The sequence below is a fragment of the Elephantulus edwardii genome, unplaced genomic scaffold, assembly GCF_000299155.1.
Source record: "Elephantulus edwardii isolate Elephantulus edwardi_28Jun2011 unplaced genomic scaffold, EleEdw1.0 scaffold00003, whole genome shotgun sequence".
Lineage (NCBI taxonomy): Eukaryota > Metazoa > Chordata > Mammalia > Macroscelidea > Macroscelididae > Elephantulus > Elephantulus edwardii.
Genome location: NW_006399753.1, coordinates 33,782,112 through 33,805,235, shown reverse-complemented (window position 1 = coordinate 33,805,235; position 23,124 = coordinate 33,782,112). Strand labels below are relative to the sequence as shown.

General features: G+C 34.3%; 1 protein-coding gene across 1 annotated transcript in view; it reads left to right on the top strand.

Annotated features, from left to right (window-relative positions):
• Nucleotides 1–22,849, top strand: part of TANK (TRAF family member-associated NFKB activator) — a 70,396-nt gene extending 47,547 nt beyond the window's left edge. The window contains exons 4-7 of the mRNA XM_006879365.1: nt 11,774–11,850; nt 12,448–12,563; nt 18,795–19,369; nt 22,493–22,849. Coding sequence (XP_006879427.1) covers nt 11,774–11,850; nt 12,448–12,563; nt 18,795–19,369; nt 22,493–22,663 — 939 coding nt within the window. The 3' untranslated portion in view covers nt 22,664–22,849. The remainder of the gene's footprint in view (nt 1–11,773; nt 11,851–12,447; nt 12,564–18,794; nt 19,370–22,492) is intronic.
• Nucleotides 22,850–23,124: the final 275 nt, after the last annotated feature.

Here is a 23,124-nt window from a genome sequence, read left to right as displayed (position 1 = left end):
GAACTAGTTTTTTTTCAACATTGTTAATTTTTCATCCACTTGAAAAAATTCTCTAGATGATATAGAAGGTAGGGAGTTGTATCACTAACCCAAAGACCATGCCTCTCTAGTGGTTCAAATCCACTAGTGACTCTTTTAAGATTTATAAATAATATTTTTTTTTGCTTTTGTGTTCTGATTGAAAGTTTACAGAGAAAAATTTTTTCCATTCAACAATGTATACATTCTTTTTTCCTAATATTGATTATAATCTTCACATTGTAGAACATTCTTCCCACTTCTTCCCTGTGTTCTTATTTCCATTTGACCCTCTCTTCTATCCCTTCTTGCCCTCTGAGCTTTATCCCTTAATAAGCATTGCTTTTTTGATCTTTTATGGTTGTTCCAAGGAGTGCATTCTTCCCTGTTACTGATCACCTTATCAGCCTGACTTTTGTTTGTCTAGAAGTTGAGTCACAGGCAGTTTGTATTCTAAGCTGAAGAGTGATTAAGGGGTGTGATCTCAGAGATTCCACCAGTTTCTGTTTGACAAGTAAGCCAGGGGTTTTTTATGAGGTTGAGTTTTGCATATTTTCCCACTGTGTCAGAAATCCCGTCCCTTACCTAGTGGTCAGCAGTGTCAGCCAGATAGCACTTCTTCTTTGTAGATTTGGGTGCCTTTTATTTCTCTTTCTTGACCTAATGTTTTGGAAGCATCAGAATCATTATACCAAAAAGAACTGACTTACACAGAAGAATTTCATGAAACAGCAAGAGCCTGTGGTGATGGAGGGAGTTCAAGCAGCTCTGAAGAAATTGGCAAAAAACAAGGCCCCAAAAATTAACAACATACCAATTGGCATATTTCTGTAAACAGATGCAGCCTTGGACATGTGTACCAGATTGTGCTAAAAAATCTGGAGGACAACTACCTGGCCGACTGATGAAGAGATGAATATTTATTCCGATTCCCCCCAAAAAAGATGACCCTACAAACTGGAAATTATCATACAACATCACTCATATCACAGACAAGCAAAATTCTGCTAAAGATTATCCGAAATCGACTGGAACAGTACATCAACATAGAACTTCCAGATGTGCACCCTGGATTTAGAAGAGGCATTAAGTACATCATAACCAATGTTTGATGGATCTTGACTGAAAGCAGAGAAAGTACCAGAGGAATGTCTATTTGTGTTTAATTGGCTATGCAAATGTATTTGTGTGGATCACAATAAACTGTGGCTAATTCTGAGAAGACTGGGAATCCCAGAACACCTTATTGTGCTCATGCAAAACCTATACTTGGACCAGGAGACAGTCCTCAAAACAGTAAGGAAACACTGCATTACTCAAGATCAGGAAAGATGTACAACAGGAATGCATCCTATCTTCATACCTTTTCCTTCCATGTGTGAAACAAATCATCCTGGAGGCTGGACTTTATGAGGAGGAATGTGGCATCAGGATTGGAGGAAGCCTCTTCAATAATCTGCATTATGTAGATGACACACCTTGCTTGCTGAAACTAAGGAGGACCTGAAGCATCTGCTGCAGAAAGTCAATGTGGATTGAAGCTCAACATCAGCAAAATGTATTTTCACCACTGGGCCGATTGGCAGCACCATGATAGATGGAGAAGAGATTGAGATTATTACTAACAGCTTCAGCTTGCTTAGTTCTACAACCAGTACTCTTGGCACCAGCATTAAGGAAATCAAAAGATGAATTGCGTTCAGAGAGTCTACTGTCGGAGACCTCTCCAGAGTACTGAAGAGCACTAAGGTTCATGGTCTTTGAAATTTTGTGCTGTGCATCAGAAAGCTGGACAATGTCTAGAGATGATAGAAGGAGAATTGATGCCTTTGAGCAGTGGTGCTGGAGTATAGTATTGATTATACCATGGACTTCTAAGAGAATAACAGGTTCATGCTGGAGAGGCTACTTCTTTAAGGCAAGGATTTTGAAGCTCTGTCTTACCTTATTGCACACAGATTGTCAGGAGGGACCAGTACTTAGAGAAAGAGATCATGCTTGGGAGGGTAGATGCACAAGGCAACAAAGGAAGACCCTGGATGAAATGGATTGACTCAGTGCCTGGGATAATGGGGTACGTGTGTTGGAGACAATGAAACGTGCTCAAGATAGAGCAGGGTTCAGAGTTATTATACATAGAGTTGCTATGAGTCTCTTGTGACTTGATGACATATAGCAACAATACTTCTGATACAGTAGTGAATAAGAGTGGTGAATCTTTAATTCTTTTTGTAAAGGGAATACTTTCATTCTTTCTCAGTCTAGGCCAAAGCTCATCATTGCTTTTGTATATACTTTTTAATCTTTTTGTTGTTGTTGTTATTATATATTCAGGTCCTAGAGAGGGTGAAACCAGGCTGCTCCTTGGAGGCAAGGATTCTGAAGCTCCGTCTGACATACTTTGGGCATGTTGCAAAGAGGGACCAGTCCTTGGAGAAGGACATCATGCTTGGGAGGTTGGAGGGACAGCACAGGAGAGGAAAACCTCGACAAGATGGCTTGACTCAGTGACTGGGGTAATGGTGGTAGATGTGTCAAGAGGCAGTAAAGTTGGCACAGGATAGAGCAGGGTTCAGAGCTGTTGTACATAGGGTCACTGTGAGTCACAGGGGACTTGATGGCACATAACCGCAACAGTTTTATATTGGTGCTTACAAAGTTTGTATACATTGTATTTCACACTATTCATTCACATTGTGTTTCCCATTCATTATGTTTTATAAAATTAATCACCATTGGATTATGCCCAGCATTACTTTGTCTTTTCAGGTCCCCACTAGATCTTTTGCTGAGAATTTTTACTCATAGAGCAAAATTATATTGGTCTGTAATTTTCTTTTATTAATGATGTCTTTGCGTGGCTTTGAGATGAGAGAATCATACTTGTTTCATAGATGAATTCAAGTTATTATATCTTTTTCTATTTTCTGAAATAGTTTGGATAGAATTTTTATCAGTTTTGCTGAGTATTTGATAAAATTCACTGGTGAATTCTAGTAGAGACTTTTTGTGGTTGGAAAATTCTGTTATTTCTTCTTTTGTGCTAGATTATTTGTATTATCTATTTCTAAAAATGTGTCCATTTCTTCTAAGTCTTCAAATTTGTTGGAATATAGTTCTTCATAGTATTGTGTTATTAACCTTTTATTGATTTTATTAGGACATCACCTATTTTTTATTTGTTATTTACATCACCTTCTTTTCCTTTGTTAAATTTTCCAGTGATGTAGCTATTCTATTAATTCTTTTAACAAACCATCCTCTTATCTGTTGAATTCCTTCTATTGCTTTTCTGTTTTATTTGTTTCTGTTCCAGTCTTTATTATTTCCTTTTTTCTTGAGCTTGTAGGCATTGCTTGCTCTTTTACTTGTTGTTAAAGATGTTATGTTAAAGTGTTGCTTTTGATTCTTCCTTTTTTTTATATGTGTGATTATTGCTGTAAATTATCTTTAGAGCACTGATTTTTCTGTGTCCTCAAGATTTTGGTATATTGTGTTTTCGTTCTCATTTGACTTTACAAATGTTTTAAATTCTTTTTTTAATTGGGTTTTGTTTGAAGTTAAGTCTTTATTACATTAAAGGATGGTAGTGTATGCCGTAGGAAGTTGTGCTCCTAACCCAAAGGTGGTACATCTGGCAGTTTGAAACTGCTAGCCACTCCACAGGAGAAAAGTAGGCAGTCTCCCCCCAAGCAATTTACAGCCTCCAAAACCCCCTGAATAATCAGGTATGAGTTGGTTCTGCCTCTAGGACAACGAGTTTGAGTACTGAGTTAGTACATCAAAAGTCTTTTCCAGAAGTTGTTGTTGTTGTTGTTATGTGCCGTTGAGTCGCTTGTGACTCATAGCGACCCTATGTACAACAGCCCTAAACTCCGCTCTGTCCTGTGCCAATCGCACTGTCTCTGACACTCCCATCCCAATTATCCCAGTCACTGAATCATTCCACCTCATAGAGGGCCTTCCTCTCCTGTGCTGTCCCTCCACCCTCCCAAGCATGATGTCCCTCTCTAAGGACCGGTCTCTCCTCACAACATGTCCAAAGCATGTTAGACGGAGCCTCAGAATCCTTGCCTCCAAGGAGCCACCCGGTTTAACCCTTTCCAGGACAAATCTGTTTGTTTTCCTAGCAGTCCATGGTATTTTCAATACTCTTCTCCAGCACCACAGCTCAAAGGCATCAATTCTCCTTCTATCCTCCTTGGTCATTGTCCAACTCTCTGATGCATAACAAGTGATTGCGAAGACCATGGCCTGTATCAGGCGCACCTTAGTCTCCAGAGAGACACCATTGCTCTTCAGTACTTTGGAGAGGTCCCTAACAGCAGACTTTCCCATGGCAATGTGCCTTTTAATTTCCTGGCTGCTGGTGCCAAGAGTGTTGACTGTGGAACCAAGCAAACTAAAGCTGTGTACAATCTCGATCTCTTCACCATCCATTCTGATGCTGCCAACAGATCCTTATACATTGAGAAAAATACCTGACAAGGGACACATCTCTAAATTCATAGAAAATTCCAACACCTCAGGAAAAACAACCTACTTTGAAAATGAAAAGAAATCAGGAATAGCCACTTCACTAGAAGACATACAGGTGGCCTGTAAACACATGAGGAATCAAGAGTATTAGTTATGAGAGATATGCAAATCAAACCAGCAAAGAGACAATACTATCTAACTCCAGCAGAAATAGCAATGTTCACCACAACAGCAAATAATAAATAAGAGTGAGGAGAGATTGAAACCCTTATACACTGCTAGTGGGAATATGAAATGGTGCAACCAATATGGAGAGCAGTTTGGTGCTGCTTTAGAGAGTTGAGAGTAGAAATATCATTAAATCCCGCAATCCCACTACAAGGTATATAGATTCTCAAAGAAATAAGAACTGTGAAAGAACAGATATATCCACAGTCATATTTATTGCAGCATTATTTACAGAAGCAAAGAGTTGGAAACAATCCAAATATCCATCAAATGACTAAAGAAGCTGTTACACTCATGCAATGGAATATTATGCATCACTTAACAATGATTAAAAATTTGTGTAATGCTGCACAATGTGGATAGATCTAGAACAGATTATTCAGAGTGTCATGCATCAGTCACAAAAGGACAGTTATGATACAATACTACAGATAAAATGCTAAGGAAAAGTTTACACACAGACTCAATCTTGGAGAGTTGATAAGAACAAGAAAGGAGAGAAATAGTAAAAATTAATAGATTAGGTGAATGAAAGGAAAGAATATACAATAATAATTTGGTTATGCCTTGTCATCAATTTAATAAGTTATAATTAACACATTGCCACACACTTTTTAAATTGACAACCGTGCTTAGAAACACATTTCCTGTCATTTGCGGCAGCGTGTTAATGCTATAAACAAAATATCTATGAATGAAAGCCCCTTTAATTTGTAAACTTTTATGCAAAATAATTTTTATTTAAAAAATTTTTTTTTAAAAAGCAAAATAAATTCAGAAAGATACATGGAAAAAATACACAACTCAAAATGGAAGACTAAAAAAGATAATTCACCCACTGCATAAACTCAGTTTCAACTCCTAACAGCCCCATAGTACCGAGGAGAATTGCCCCATAGAATCTCCAAGACTTTAAATCTTGGTAAGACTGCCTCATCTTTCCTTCACAGAGTGGCTGAATTCAGACTGCCAACCTTCAAGTTCGCAGTCAAGCAGTAATGGTTGTTGGGTATCACCTAGTCCAGTATGACACACAGTGATCCTGTGAACAACAGACCTGAACCCTGTTGTTTCCTGTACCATCTAGCAGGTCTGATATATTTGCCAGTCATGTATCAGTCCATCTCATTTGAGGGTCATTCTCTCTTTTGCTGACCTTCCCGAGCCTATCCCTTTTCAAGGAATAGCCTCTCCTAACAGCATGACCAAAGTACCTGAGATGAGGCTTCACCATCCTTGGTTCTAAGGAGCACTCTGACCACATTTTCTCCAAGACATAGTTATCTGTTCTTTTGGCTATCTGTGGGATATTCAGTACACTTCTCCAACACTATGGCTTAAAGGCAACAGGTATTCTTCTCTGGCATCCTTATTCCTTGTGCAGTTATCACATGCATAACAAGTGATTGAAAAGACCATGGCCAGAATCTGGAAACCTTATTCTTCACACTGACATCATTGCTCTTCAGTAATTTAGAGAGGTCCTTGACAGCAGACTTGCCCAGTGTAGTACATCTCCTAATCGCCTGACTGCTGGTACCAGGGGTATTGATTATAGATTGTTGGCAACTTCAGTCTTTTCTCCACCTATCATGAATCCCATTCTAATTCAAATTAACTTCATTGATTTGAAATTACAGATATGTAACAGTCTTGGTAAAGATGTTAACTTTTTTAAGATTACGGTTTATTATCACATTGAATTGACTGAAATTGGGTTTATATCACATCTACTACTCACTACTCATTGCTGTTGAGTCAGAAAAGAACCATAGCTAACCTCTAGCAGGTTTTCAGAGGTAGTAATTCACATGGGAGGAGATTGCCCAACTTTCTCCTGTGGAGCAGCTGGTAGATTTGAACTGCTTTTTGGTTGGCACTGCAACTCCTTATCCACTAGGCCACCAGCACTCCCTTATATTAAATCAGAATCTTACAAAGAACTTGGAAGTAATAGGGTGTTTAATTTTATTTCTATATTGTTTATCTTCTTGCCACTTTCTTCACAACTCTGGGATAGATCCCATTTTGCCCTGGAGTTATTCCCACATTGGCAGTGCTTTTGTCTACCACACTGCATCATGTAGAATAGACAAGGCTTCTAGAATTTGCTTTTCTTGCTTTACTCGATTTTTAGGAATGACAATAAGTGCAAGAGAACCATCATTTCCTATGGCCATATTTCTAGTAGATTAAATTGATAGTTTTTGGTAATTTTATATACCTTTTTCCTTTAACTAATTTTACTGTGCTTTTTAAAAATTACACTTTTATAATTATTCTTATCAAATCTTTTTTGTCTAGTATTTTTTTCTGTTCCTATTTTCTACCCTGATCTTTTCCTGTCAACCCTTTGCCCACTTTTTCTCTAGTTTAGCTATATGTGGTTTTTTGTATCACTGTAACATCTATGGACTCAATATATGTAAAACTGGCAAGGAAATAATTTTACCCCTATTAACTTTTTATTCTTAGGTTTCAAAGAAATCTAATTGATAAGCAAATCCTTATTTTTAATTTCTCTTTTGTCTTTTTTCTTTTCTCTCTAGTGAATTTTTAACAAAAAAATTTTAACTATTATAATAATTTATATCCAATATATCAGTCTATCCCATCTCACCTTGATTTGTGTTTATAGTTTGCACTAGCCTTGAAAAGACCTTATTTCCCTTTTAGATTTTAAAGATCATAATTCTGTTGAAATTCATCCAGAAACTAAATTAAATATTAACGACATTCAGTTGCTGAGCCACCTAAAAAAAATACTCCTTTGCATACAAAAAAAACTCAACTAAGTTTAGTGGGATTATTTGCAATGAAAACTAGAAAAGGTGATGTTATTGTTGCTGTGTACCATTGAGATGACCCTCCAGCAGGTTTTCTGAGACAGTAAATCTCACAAGATACTACTTCTATTTCTCCTGCAGAGCAGCTTGTCGAATTGAACTGTGTGCCTTTAGGTTGACCTTGCAACTCCTTTCCACTGAGCCACCAAACATCCTTAGAAAAAGTAATTGGCATTGCTATAATTCAGATATCTTGAAATTTTTATTCAGTATATATTATAGTGAGTTTAATCAGTAACATCGTTAAAAGTTCCAAAATCCCAATTTTGCTGATTTTAAGTGCTTAATTTGAAAAGATATTCTAAAATAAAATTATTAAAATCTTCTCATAGCTTTTTCTAAAATTTTTCTAATTATTTGATGTTGTTGAATACCATGAAGTCAGAATCAACTCATGACCCTCCAGCGGATTTTCAAAAGTAGTAAATCACAAGAGAGGAGATTGCCCTTCTTTCTCCAACAGAGCAGCTAGTGGATTCAAACCACTTACCTTTGTGTAGCTGCACAATTCCTTACCACTAAGCCACCAGAGAATAAAGTGTGTCTACTTTTAGTAGTAAGTGGAACAAAATGCATTGTGGAAAATATATATTTATTTGAGATGTTAATCTCCAAGAGATCCTGGAATCCCAACACTAAAACATTTTCTATTATCTTTGCATTAATAATGAACTTGATTTGGGGCTACTGAAATATTTGCTAATTTATTTTTATCTTTCTCAAATATCATTCAGTTAGCCTGTGAGAACACACACATACACATGTTTATTTAAGAGGAAATTTAAAGAATCATAGCAACACTTTCGGTTGAGTTTATCTTAATGTCTATAGACTTAAGAATCACTTGGGGATTTTTTTAAATGCAGATTCCAATTCCGTTTATCTGGAGTGGAAATTAAAATTCTTAACAAAGAGTCAGTGAGAAAGTGTTCCTAGGAAAAGAATTTCCTATTATTTTCATTAATTATACTAATCTCAAATTCTTTGAAAAAGAAATTACCATTTTCAGAAAGCTGTGTGAGATGATTATAATGAAAAATATCATTAACTTACTGTATCTGTTCTAGGTTGCTTCCCCTCACCCCACACCACCCATGAAAGTGTTACTATTAACAGGAGAACTCTGGTAGCAGAGTCTGGAGGAAGTTGCACTGCTTATCCAAACGTGGAGCCTCTGGAGCAGTCCAGATCCATGAGCGACTCTGCTAGAGATAAATGTCAAAATCTTCTCCTGTGCTGAGATTTACAGTCTCCAACAACCCACCAGAAAGTCAGCTTTGAGTCAGTTCAGATTCAATGGCAGTGAGTTGAGTGAGTGAGTAAGTGAGTTGATAGATCACATTTAGAAATTATTTTTACTTAGAATGCCGATGACCGCAATTTTTTAATTTCCATATATAGTAACAGATTTTTTTAATGAGAATAAAGAGATGCAGCATATTGTTTACTTTCTTTCGTTATAATAAGATAAAAAATAATAATAAGCAGGGCTGTGTTTCTAACCCCAAAGAAGCTGATAACCTTAGATTAGAAACTTTATTATAGACATTCCTCAATAATTGCTTTACTCCATGCCAAAACTCAAGACATATTTCTCAGAGAAACTCAACCACACCAGTTATCAAATCTGCGTAGCACAGAAACCAGATGATACCAGTTACTTGTTGAGCCACTCTAAAGTTATTGTTTGTTTGGGGAGGATTTTGGGGGGTGGCTTTTCCTTTACCTCATTCAGTAGTTGTTTAATGTTTTGGTTTATTGGGAGTTTTTGTAACTCACTGTGGTAAATAACTTGTTTAAGAAAAATGTCATTTTAACCATATTTTTTAATGTAAAATTCAGCGACATTAATTACATTTACCATGTTGTGCTCCCATCACTATTTTCCATTTCCAAAATGTTTTCATCACCCTAAACAGGAAGTTGAGCTCTGGTGGCCTAATAGTAAGAAACTGCTTTGAATGGTAAGAACTCCCAAAGGCACAGGGTTTGAATCTCTTGGCTCTGCAGGAGAAAGATGGGCTATCAGCTCCCATGTCATTTACAGCTTCCAACAACTCACTGGAGGATCAGCTATAGATTATTTCTACTGATTGCACACAACAACAAACAGAAACTCAGTGCCCCTACATCATTAACTCCCTATCCCCACTCTGGTTCTTACTAACCACTAATAAACTTTGGTCTCTGCATTAGCTGATAAATGGAACCATAATATTTGTCTTTTTGTGTCTGACTTCTTCATGCTGCATGTTTTCAAAGTTTACCCATATTGTATCAGGTCCTGAACTTCATCCCTTTAAATTTTCAGGCTTCCTTAACTTCAGGTTGAGGAATCAGGACTTTGGAAATTTCTAATCATTTTTAGAATAAAATTAAAGAATGGATCTTCTTAGCCTCTACTAAATTTTTATGTGAAAATTTTTAGTAACTTTAAAAGGATGTCTATCATTTCATTTAATAAAATTATGCACTTGGTTATAATTTGTTAAGCTTGTTACAATGCCTGTGTTTTCCTATTCTTTTGCCATGCTTCTTACCTGACTTGGGTGCTGTACATTCAATACAAGAATAATTTCTTAAACTTTCTTTTCATCCTTTATGGTATCTTGATGATTGACTGACTTTAAAATGTTGCCTTTCTTTTCCACAGTAGAATCCATTGAGTGTTCAAATTGCAAATAACACTAAAGAAAAACTTTGTCTACCACTTTTAAAAACAAACTGTGAATGTGAAAATGCCTTCTGATGTCACTACTTTTTATAAGGCTCAACTGTAGTTTTCATCCAGAAGTAGTCACAGACTAGTTGTTTGTCAGACAAACAGTATACAGCCATAAAATGATTTTTCTTTTTCTTCAGTCTGATTATGCCCACAAAAACACGTTTTCTTTTACTAACTACTTAGCAGAACTTTATTTGAGAAGTGTTAAGCAAGCAGTGATATTTAGAACAAACAGAAGAATGACAATAATCTAAGATTATAAAGGATATTAATTTTAAGAAAAACTAGATAGTACTTTGAAAAAATCAGACTTATAAGAAATTGAAAATTTCAATAATAAAAAGATAAGCAATTGAAATATTTCATTTTAATGAGAAGCAATGACCTTAACTGAGTAAAATCTTCAAATTTTTAAAAACATACTAGGAAAGGTGGGCAGAGAGAGGAAACCCCTCTACAAGATGGACTGGCACAGTAACAGTGGGCTTGATCATATCAGAGCTAAAGATGGTGCAAGATAGGGCAAGGTTCAGATTTGTTGTTTATGAGGTCGCTGTGAGCTGAAGTCAATTTGATGACACCTCACAACATCAAATGTAAACAAATGTCCAGTGGTTTTAATTTTAATAAAAACCACACAGTTATGACTAAATTAAGTATGGTTATTTAATAGTAGAGTTTCTTAACATCTCTTATTTTGTTAGTTTATAGCATCAAAAAGTACACATAGAAAGCTTTCCAAGAATAATTTTTTAAATCTCAGCCATGGAATAGATTATTACATGTTCTTTAATTTTGACTTTTTGAATTGTCAGAATAAATGTAATACCAGTATAAGCCACAGGGTGGGAGTGAAAGGTAAGAACAGAAGTTGTGTTGAAGTAGCCTAAATACATTAATTACACTGTATCTATAAACCTTTACAATGCTTGTTAAATGCTGTGGAAAACTCGAAAAGAAACCTTCAGTTTTCTACATCATCTAACACAGTTGCTTTTCTCAGCAGTAAATAAATAATAGCAAAACACAAAGACATTGATATAAATGCTTACTCTGCTATTAGTGGATATAATAATACACTCGCAGGATTATTTTTCCTCCTGAAGTTTCTGTTCATACCAGATGCTTTGGTGATCAGAATAACAAGCTTTACTAATAATTTAATTAGGAATTTCAGGTTTATTTAGTTATTAAACCATCTAAACTTCTTTTTCAGTAGGTAAGGTAGCTCTGGTGGTAAAGGGAGTGGCACTGCCAAACCACAAGTGGCACCTCTCTGGTGTTCAAGTCCAGCAGGAGCTCCACAGGAGGACAGTGAGCAGTCTTCTTCCATGCGCTTTATAGCCGCAGAAGCTCTCTGGAGGATTAGCTTTGAGTCATTTCTGACTTGACACAACTAAAAGTTTTGTTGTCTACTATTCCATTCTCATTTGAGTTTGAAAGCAATTTAAAGTAATAATCATTTCTTTTTTTTAAGGTAAAAAGACAAGAGATTTCTTCTCCTAGAAAAGAAACATCACCAAGGAGTCTTGGCATTCCTTTATTTCATGAAAGGTAATTCTTTATCTTTTTTTTTGCCAATTCTAAGTATTACAGAGAAATATATTTCTACATGTTAGAAATTTCAGTAATTGTAAGAAAACAACAGTCTTCTTTAGAACTGAAAAGACCAATAAACTAAAACTTGATACTCTCCATTTAAAATGAGCTAATTAAAGGCATACATTTAATAGCAGAGCCGAGTAATAGCTGAATTCTCTGAAGCTCCACTGTTTCAGTAGATCAAGTATTAGGACCTCATTTTTTAAAATATGGGTCCTAAGGTGAACTTTATCAAAGATGTTTTCATAGAAATTAATGCTTTAAAATTCCTCAAGTAGGTGAGAATAAGAGCAAGCAAGTGATATGTTAATAAGTAACTGAAGTAGTCTGAACTACATGTATTAGAACATTTGGTTTATTGCTTTCTTTGTGAATTGCTTTCTAAACATTGGTGTTGTTATGGGAGCCTTTTCTAGAAATTTAAAATAAGATTTTAACTTTTTAATAATTATTTTGTGGTACATTAAAACCTCACTGTACATTTAATCATGCTAAGATTTTTAAATGTGTGAAAAATACAGGCTTATCTAGACTTTCTTTTTTAATTAGGGATTATATAGAGAAGACTTTCTGGGATCTGAAAGAAGAATTTCATAGAATATGCATGCTAGCAAAAGCACAGAAAGAACACTTAAGCAAACTTAATGTACCAGAAATTGCAAATGGTAGGTTTGATTTAACTCATAGTAATATATAATAATGAGTAAATACATAGTAATCTATAGTAATGAGTAAATACTCATATATTTCCTCGAATTTTATGTCTTTGCAATATGAAAATGTTTATAAGTGCAAATAAACTGCAACTTGTTCCCTTCTTCCTTATATCTGAATAAATGAGTGCAATTTCATTATTATTGCATAATGATAGTTATTTGCTTTCTCCTCATTTTTGCATTCTATGTGATTGACATAATTATAATCATCTTAACAAAAAGTCCTAACTTGAAAAAGTACAAAGTAAGTATAGGCTCAAAGTTTTCAGTTGTTAATTGGCAGTTTTATTAAACTACCTTTAAGCACTACTCGTGTCTCTAAGCTAAATAATTATAACATCAGGTTTTTGGGTGTTTTTTTTTTAAACTTTTGACTATTGAATGTTATGGATAAATTTTTATAATGTGGTTCATTAAATAAATACTTCATATGTCCCTAGTGTAAAAGTTTAGTATAGAATAGATATGAAATATCTATTACTTATCTTTGTTACAGTGGTTTTTAAAAACTCTTTCCTAAAGAGTTTTCGTACCTTTCCTAAAACCTCAGACTAACTTCCTGGCGTTTGTTCCATATAAATAGCAAGGTACCAAGGATTTAATCTGGCCACCAAGAAATTCAGTCAATTTTTTTTAAAAACGTAAACTAACAACTTCAAACTCTAAATTCTCCTTTACTTTTATGATTTGAGATATTCTATATACAATTCCCAAGAGATAGAATTACAGTTTTCACTCTGAGGGATGTTTCAACAGTAATGACTAGCTAGCACTCCTATAATTAAAATCACTTCTCATTTATTAAGGCTCTTATATTTAGACTGTTGGGAAAAAAATCATTTTATAATTTAAGTTCACTTTTTTCTTACTACTTCTACTGCTTTATTTTCAGCAAAAGTGAGACATAATTTACTTATTATTCTTTTCCCTCAGTTGCTCAAAAAGAACTCTTGATTTATCCACTTCAGTTTTTGTCTTAATGTCTTGATAAGTGATCTGTTGTACAAAACTGGATATTTCTAAAGTAAGATAATTCTTTTATTTAAAACACACTAGTCATATAGATCTAGGACCTAAAATTCATAAACATGCTTTTTCAACATCAATATCTTATTACAATATTGTAATGGTGATACTTTTTTTACAGAGTATTTACCCCATTATCAATGGCTTAATGCTTTGACCATTTTTAATTTATACAGGTCTAAATCTAAGTCTGAATGTTTAATTTTTCTTCACTGAAATGGCTAAGAGATAGTCTTACGTCTTAATGTTGTTTCACAAATAATATATATAACATTTTGTTGTTGTTTTGATGTTGATTGCCAACTCATAGTGACCTTATGAACAAAAGGCCTGAAGCCTTTCTATAACCATTGTCATTTATCAAAATTCCTAGAGTTTCCAGAGGCCTGTTGTTTAAGAAGTGCATGCCACTGCGGTTTACTCCTGAAATATTTTAGATATTTTGTGCTACATACACCAGTGAATTTTTGGTAGGTTCAAATAGAAATCAAAATTACAAATATGGTTCTGGCAGTAGGAGGTTGAAAGAGAAAGGAGCAAACAGCAAATATTTAGGGGAAAGTATGAATAATATATAGAGGAACTATTTTAAATATGATTTGAATATATTTCTGGGGAAATATATATAACTTTATTGTCTTTAGAATTTACTAAGATATTTCCAAGTCTTTTTTTATTTGATTTGATTTTAAATAATCAGATAACACTTTATCAAAAATTGCTGAGTTAGTAGAATTGTACATTTTCATGTTATTACTAGACTCATTCACATGTAACAACCCTTGACAAAAAATAGAGATAAGGCGAGCTCTGGTGGCCTAGTGACAGAAAACTGCACTGCAATCCCAGAGGTGCGCGGTTCAAATCCACCAGATGCTCTGCTGAAAAAGGAGGAACAATCACCTCCTGTACCAGTCAGATCCAATTTGACGGTACACACACACACACACACACACAATAAATAAATAAAAAAAAATTAAAAAAAAATAGAGATAAAACATTTTATTAAAAGTAATACTTTGTTCACAGAGGAGGATCCTACTTGAATGGCAGTTATTAAAGGCGGATATAGCTTCAGAAATTGCAATCATCTGATCTTTTTCTTTTGTCAATATACAAAAGTAGGAAACTCAGAAACAATCTAAATGAACAGCTTCTACTTAAATTTTGAAAAATCTAAAATGTGTCTCAGGTTCTTTTCCTCTCAAAAATAAGTATTCCTGAAATAGAAAAAAAAATGTATTTGCTCAATGGAGTATAGTTCTCAGTAGAGCATCAGGATTATGAATGCTTTCTGTTGTTCCTGTTTGAGTTTTAACTTTTCTAAATGTGGATGTCTAATGTCCCTTAGATAACTTGTTTGAATTCTTTTAATAGATAATAGCTTTCACGGCTTGTGCAGATTAACTCAGATTTTTTAAATGTAGCTAAGGTTGTATATATAGTGAGCTGTGCTGAGAAAAATCATCAGCTTTATTTATTAAGACTATTTAATGTTTTGTTTACAAAGTGAATAGAGAAGCAATCAAAATTACATTTCTGGCATTTTCAAGACTCTTTGTCTGTATGTATTGAAATCAGCTTTTCAAATTAGTATACAAGTTCAAAGAGCAGACTCTAGAGTTACACTAGCTGGATTCCATTGCCAGAGCTACCACTCAGTATATGTATGGCCTTGAAATTAATCTCAGTTCTCCAGTCTCTTCACACATACAATGGGGATAATAATAGTGCAGTATAAACAGTTAACATCATCAGCTTCAAAATGCAAGGTTGGAGGTTTAAGTCCACTCAGATGTGCCTTGGAAGAAAGATCTAGTGATCTACTTTCTAAAATGTATTCCTTTAAAACTGTACAGAGCACAGTTTTACTCTGGCACACATGGGGTCACCGTAAGTCACAGTTGGCTCTGTTACAAGTGGTTACTGGTACCTACAGATTGTTTTGCATAGTAAATTAATATGTACATGTATAATGCTTATGAGTCAGAATCTACTGATGGCAACAGGTTTGTTTTGTTGTTTAAGTGTGTGTGTGTGTGTGTGTGTGTGTGTGTGTGTGTGTACTGTCAAATTGGATCTGAGTCGTACAGAAGAAGATTGCTCCTCTTTCTCCGGCAGAGCATCTGGTGGATTTGAACTGCATGCCTCTGGGATTGCAGTGCAGCTTCTTGCCACTAGGCTACCAGAGCTCCCTGGCAACAGGTTTTTAATGGTATTTTTAACAGTGCACTTGGAGCATTGAAATACTAATAAATGTTAATGATAGTTTTCTTCTCCTTCTCAGGTATTACAGGATTTGATTACCTCAACAGTTGGCTTTCTTGACTTGTTATCCACAAATAACATTATCTGCTCAGATAATGAATGTTTTTCCTCAATTCCCTGTCACTCTCAAATCTCATGAAGACAAAAAAACTGCTTGAAAACTTTTGATAAGTTTACAGCAGTTGCACTTAGGCTAGATTTCTGCACTGTCTTTGTCATCGAGCATGAACAGAGTAGCTAGTAATGTAGACTATTATATTGGGCTCTATGCAGAAGAGAACCAACCCTGTGGATAGTGGTTAAAGAAGTCGGATGCTTACCAAAGGCTGGCAGTTCAAACCTACCAGCTACTCTTCAGGGAAAAAGAAGCATTTGCTTCTGTAAATATTTACAGCCTTGGAAACACAGCAAGTACTTACACTCTGCCATACAGGGTCACTGTGTGTTGGAAGAGACTTTATTCCGAATGCGTTTATTGATGACATACTGCCAGACACTAGGCATAAGTGGTGATGCATATTGGAGATAAGTGGAGAACAAAACATAGCTTAAGACCTTAAGGAACCATAATTTAGACCAACTTGAATGAGTGAAATAGAGATATACTTGTCAGTATAATACTGGTTTTAGCCCTTGGGGGTGGGGGCATTGATTGGAGAGGGCAGTGCACCCTGATGACCTCTAGTCCATTGGAGGTGGGCTACTAGCCCACATGCTGCACATTGGTGGGTCAAATCCATTGGTCTTTCTGAGGGAGAAAAATGAACCATCTTCTCCTGTTATGAAATACAGCCTTGGAAATCCAGTGGAGGATTGCTATGAGAATCTACTTACAACAGTGAGTTTTGAGTGAGTCTTTCAAAACACTTTACGAGTCACTCCCTTTATCAGTTATGGGGAGCTATGGAGATTCATCCATGTCTGAGCCCATATATGAAGGACAAATAAACATAAGGTAAAGAGTAGTAGAAGGAAGCACTTGAAGCACTCTGCACAGCACACGCAGAAACATAAGAACATGGCTATTTAAAAATAAAAACTGTTCCGTGTTGACTACTGCCAAATTTATTAAGCCAAGAACTTAATTACTGTAGAGATAGGAAGAAAAAAGATTTCATGAAAGATGAGAGCTGATCTAAGTCTACTTATGGACAGTCATGTGACAGTCTCAGGGCCTTAGAGATCCATGAGAAGGGTTTTTAGGGAGGTAGCCTGGCCATTTGTACTTTGGAAAAATTTCTCTGAAAAGTGTAGAGAATGAATCCGATAGGAGTTAAATGTAGATAGAGGTAAAGAAACAGTTCCAAGACTTTTAATAAGAAGCAATAGTATATAACAGGATAAATCTAAGAAGTTGATTCTACTGTTTTAAGAATATCTAAAATAAAAATTATCTTGCATTGACATGTGCTACACCAAAACCAAAGGAAAAGGGAAAATAATTGACATTTGTTAGGTGTTCTAACTACAGCTAGCTAAGCATCTACCAAGTTAACAGACACTGTGCGAGATACTTTGTGAACCTCGTCTACTTAAACATTGCTAAAGTCTTCATTTGTGAATTGAATATATCATCACTGTTTTAACCTTTTTAAAGTGTTAATATTTGGGAGTTTTTTCTAACTATTTAGCCATTTAAAATCATTTCCAAATAATACACATTACCATTCTTACTGGCTTCTCGAATTGACACTGTAGAGCAAAATTTAGCTTTTCATGTTTTCTTATGTCTAAGAATCATCAATAGGGAAAATGCACTTTATTGTTTATTGTTGAAGAGTTTTGGTTCTGGTTTAAGAAGTGTGGACTTTGTTGGCCCTACACTAGACGGCAGTATTTTCTATCTTCTCCATTCTTTCAGCTCTTATTGATGTGTATGCCTGCCTTTAATAGGTCATATACCTTTTTAATTTTCTGCCTCTAACCTGCTAGGGTTACATCATCAAACTTACTAGCATGAACCTAAGATAAGAACTTAGGGTGAGAGGAGTGAAATGCGTGTATCCAGGGACCTTTGTGCCTCATATGCTGACTCCTCAGAAAATCTGTTTATCTACTTTCTGTCTTTTGCTTATGTTCTGAATGCCTGAATTTGTTGAATGTGTACCTTTTAAATAAATGTCTTATAGAGGACATGCCACTTACCTGTTATCCCAATCAATAAAGTAACGACCCTTTGGCTAAAGTAATGGGTTTTTCCCATTGATGAGAATTATGTATGAATATATATTTAATATATAAATAATGCATATTCATTTATCATTTTCTTAGCATGCATTTTAAGGTTTCATCCTTCTTTTGCTACTGCCTTTCTTCTTAAACCCTACCACCACCACCACTCATCACATATATTTTTGAGAAGTGTCAGTGGTGAAATTGATGGGTGACATACTTAGTTACGTAGTAATAAGAGGAAATGATTTACCTAATTCACACCAATTCATCACATATGTATGTGTATGTGCCCATGTATGTATATGCCTAGTAAGGATTTCCCTCGTAACAATCTCTTTTTCTACATAAATTCACAGGTACTGTTTCCGTTACTGACAAAATGTTTAAGTGTATACTACAAGCAAATATTTTTTAAAATGTGGAGTAATGTAACTAGATGCAAAGCTTACAGCAAAAAAATTAAGGGAAAGACAAAGTTAAACTGCAAATAATAAGCTATTAATAAACTACATTCCCTATATCCCACTTCAGGTACTGGAGACTGCTGATACGTCTTTGTAACATGGTAGCAAGTATAAAAAGCCCAGTTGTCTTCAGTTGCGGTTAAAAACCAATAGAAAAATAATATTCGTCTGTCCAAAACTGATTAAACAGATTTTTAAGATTTATTTGAATCCAAAAGTTTCCCTTTTATGTTCTTTTCCCCTGCAGAAACACAGTGCTCTGTGCCTATACAGTGTACGGATAAAACCGATAAACAAGAAGCGCTATATAAGCCTCAGGCTAAAGATGGTATAAATAGAGATGCACCATGCAGCACATCTGTCACACCAAGAGGACTGGGCCGAGATGAAGAAGATACCTCCTTTGAATCACTTTCTAAATTTAATGTCAAGTTTCCACCTATGGACACTGACTCTCCTTTCCTGCATAGCACTCCAGAGAGACCCAGAATTCTTGGTCCTGCCACATCTGAGACAGTGTGCCAGGACACATTTAATATGGAGCCCAGAAACAACCCAGGAAACTTGGTTAAAACAGAAGAAACTTTATTTGACAATCAGGGAATTGAGCCCATAGCTTCAGCTATACAAAACCTTAAAACAACTGACAAATCGAAACCTTCAAATCTTATAAACACTTGTGTCAGGACAGCTCTGGACAAAGCTCCGTGTTTGCCACCTGGAAACCATGTATATGTAAATACATTCCCACTCCAGGGTCCGTCTGATGCACCTTTTCCCTCATTTGATTCCTCAGGAAGAGCTATCCGAGGACCACAGCAGGTAACTGTTTTGCATTAACAAATATATTATGTGTGAACACACATTTTGCCATACATGTACAGATATGTATCTCTTTTAGATTATCTACTTTTTTTTACATTATTAATGGCTAACAATAGTTAAAAGTTTCCATATTACATGACATTATTAATTATGAATGTGGTAATGCCGTATAATAAAGCACATTTTAATTATACAAGTAAACCTTATTCCTAGTGTGATGCCACTTTCTTAGCCTCTTATTCAAAACTTATTTAATATCAGTATTACCTCAGGATTCTTTATGAAATTTTATATTGTAAATCAAGCTATTTTTCATTTTCCATAAATTTATCATTGTATTATATATTCTTATTTATTTGAATACATGAACTAAAAAAAAAATAATACATGACCCATCTTTCAAGTAATATCATATTCTTAGTCATACTGCCAATAGATCTGTAGACTTTGGTTTTTATTTTCATTTTTTTAAAAGTCACACTACTTACAGCTTCCTTCCACTCCTGCCCTATCCTTTAGATTTATTTTCTATTATAGAATGGTTTTATTATTTTAAAAAATTCATAAAGGTAAAGAAAATAAACAATCATTACAATAATAAAAATAAACAGAAATGCATGAAAATGCACATTGATGTGAGAGTGTGTGTGTGTGTGTATGTGTGTGTGTGTGTGTGTGTACAAATAACTTGGATTTGTTTATCTTCTCTGTGTTAAGTTACTTAATTGAAAAAATACATTTTGGGTTTTATAAATATACTGGTAGGTTATAGAGTTTTAAACTGTCACACAAAGGAGACTGCAGTCATGCTGTGGTATATTTCAGTAGTAGGAAAAACTAGGTAATATCTGACAATAAATCTTAATTATAAACTCACTGATATTCCACCTTGTACCTTAGTTCTCTCATCATAGTCTCAGTTATAGTTGCTACTAAATGAAACAAATTAAACAATTTCATTTATTGCCAGTAGAATTCCTGTGGAGCTGTGAAGTACATCAGTTCTAATACTTGTTACTTTTTCTCCATTATATGTCTTGCTTGTTCTTTTACTAGTTAGTCTGTGCATTCCTGATTCAGTAGATGGCACCCTGCATTGTGCATTTGCTTTCTATACTACAGCAAGGGAAACAGCTGGTATGTGATTACAGCTCGATAGAGAAGTATGCAGCTTAAAAAATGCAGGAGAATTGGTGTTGAGCTGTCACAAGACATGGGGCATAAGGTTAGATAATTGATAATTTGGCAGAAAAGGCAACGAAATTTGTTTGGAAAGCTGTATTACAGTTTAGGATTGAAAGAATATTTCTAAAATGGATTTCTAAAACATACATTGTTTTAGTTATAGTGATAAAGTTAGTATGATAAAGTCTTGACTTGTTGATACGTATAAGTAAGAGTGAAATAAATTATCTGTTACATATTTCAGATTTTGACTATTGACCAGTTATTACTAATTAATACTTTCTTACCCATTCAGATATTATAACAAAGTTTAAAATGTATCTGCTTATATTTGATGTATGTGGTTTTGATGTCTTTGTTTTGCCAAGTCAGTGATTGGAGTCACAACTAAATCCTAGAAAGAAAGAAAATCTGAAATAATAGCTCTTCATAGAATAGAATAAATGTATATTTTGAAAGCATATTGGCAGAGGAAGATTGGCTCACTGGATTTAGAAGCTAAATTGTTTCTAGGTCTATTTTTTACTATTTGATAGACCTCAATAAGAATTATCCTTAAAGTAATACTCTTTTCCTTATATCCATACTAGCTTCCTATTAGAATTGTACATATGAATCAATTGTATTTCTTGGTTAAAGTGAAAAGAATAAAATTTTAGTCTAAATATTCTAAAAATTATTTTACCCCCAAATTTCATATTCTTCTTTTAACTATTTTTGGTGTGTAATAAAATTGCCAGGTCTCAGAAAAGAAATTGCGTGAATCTTACTAGAAGCCCTCTGTGCCTAGACAGACTTTGTATATTTACACCAACTATACACAGCTGTCCAGTAATGTTTATAAGATGACAGTGATGTTGTGAAATTCAAATGTTTCAATTAGTAATATACTGTTTATGTAAATGATTGATTAGCTAGATGGAAGAAAGTTAAGAGGATGTAACTAGTATTTGATGCTAGATCTGGCTGTGCTACTCTAAAAACTTAGTAATAAGAGTGAAAAGGAGTAAAAAATACTTTAGGGGATGATTCTTATCAAAGTATGAATTTGTAATTTTCTTTTGTCTCTTACACAAAGGTAATCAAGAAAATTTAAAAAATATTTTTTATACAATTTAAGAAAATAATATATTACAGGCAACCAACCATTTTAGTACATACTATTAATATTAAACTAAATGCTATTTCTTGCCTGTATTACAAATAAGGAAGAGGATAAATAATTTTGTTTATATGCTGATTCTAGTTGAAGTGGTTTTGAAAAATTACAGTAAGGCCAGACAACATGATCTACAGCAGGAGCACAGAAAGAAGTCAAAAGGGTACATCTGGTGTTAGATTCTAGTGAATGAGTACATATATAAAACTTAAAAAAATAATTGGTCAGTGAAATTTGTTTATAAGTTTAAAAATTATTTTCAAAAATCTAACACATATTGCTAACTTATTTTTATATATTTAATGAAATAATTACTTTTTTTTAGCTTATAATGCTTGTACACACACATACTTTATCCTTTCTACAATCATGGATTTAATAGACCCTGTAATTTAAAATTTTTCTTGTAAAATAATAAAGATAGAATTTAATGATAATATTTAAAATATTGACCATAGTTTTAAAACTACTGTCATTGTGATAGTGGGTATTAAAAATTACCAGTGCTAAGGTCACATACTTTTACATATGTGGAGATAAACTGCACAAATGTGTATCCCAAATGGGTTTTAACCAAAACTTTGTTGCTCCCTTTATGGAAAAAAGATAATTGAGTCCCATCATGTCAACTTTAATGTAAAACTAATTTGCTTTCATGTTAGGAAATATTGGCACTTGGCAATTAAGGAATTTTCAAATGCATGCATATAATTCATTCAAAATACAAGTTGATCTGAAATACAAGTAACAGAAATGCTTTTGTTTGTTTCCTGCAGCCTGTTTGGAAGCCCTATCCTAATCAAGACAGTGACTTACTAAGTGGTACAGACTCAGAACTACATATACCTCGAGTATGTGAATTCTGTCAAGCAGTTTTCCCACCATCCATTACATCTAGGGGGGATTTCCTCCGGCATCTTAATTCACACTTTAATGGGGAGACTTAAAACAAATTTACAAACAGATATTTCAGGTTCTATGCAATGATTTTGGGGTTTGTAATTCTATAAATACTTGATTGTAAACTAAGTTTAAGGATGTTTATAGAAAAATTCAATGCTGCAGCTATTTGAATTTTTTTTCCCCTAAACTTAAATTTGGTGACTTTGTCATCTTTTAAAAGATCATTCTGTATAAATCTATAATTTATTTTATTCTTGTTTACAGTGTTATTACCATAATTCAAAATTATATGACTTATAAAGTTGTATAACCATAATTCATTTCAGATGTCTAAGCTTACTCCATGAATTTCTCATGAGATCAATTTGATAACATTGGATGTTTATAGGATTGGGGTTTTTTATCATTTGAAAATTTAGATTATTTATTATATAGGTAATGTTCTTTTTCACAAACCTTTTGAATTGTTGACAACATAAACATCTACTAAGCAAATGCCATACCT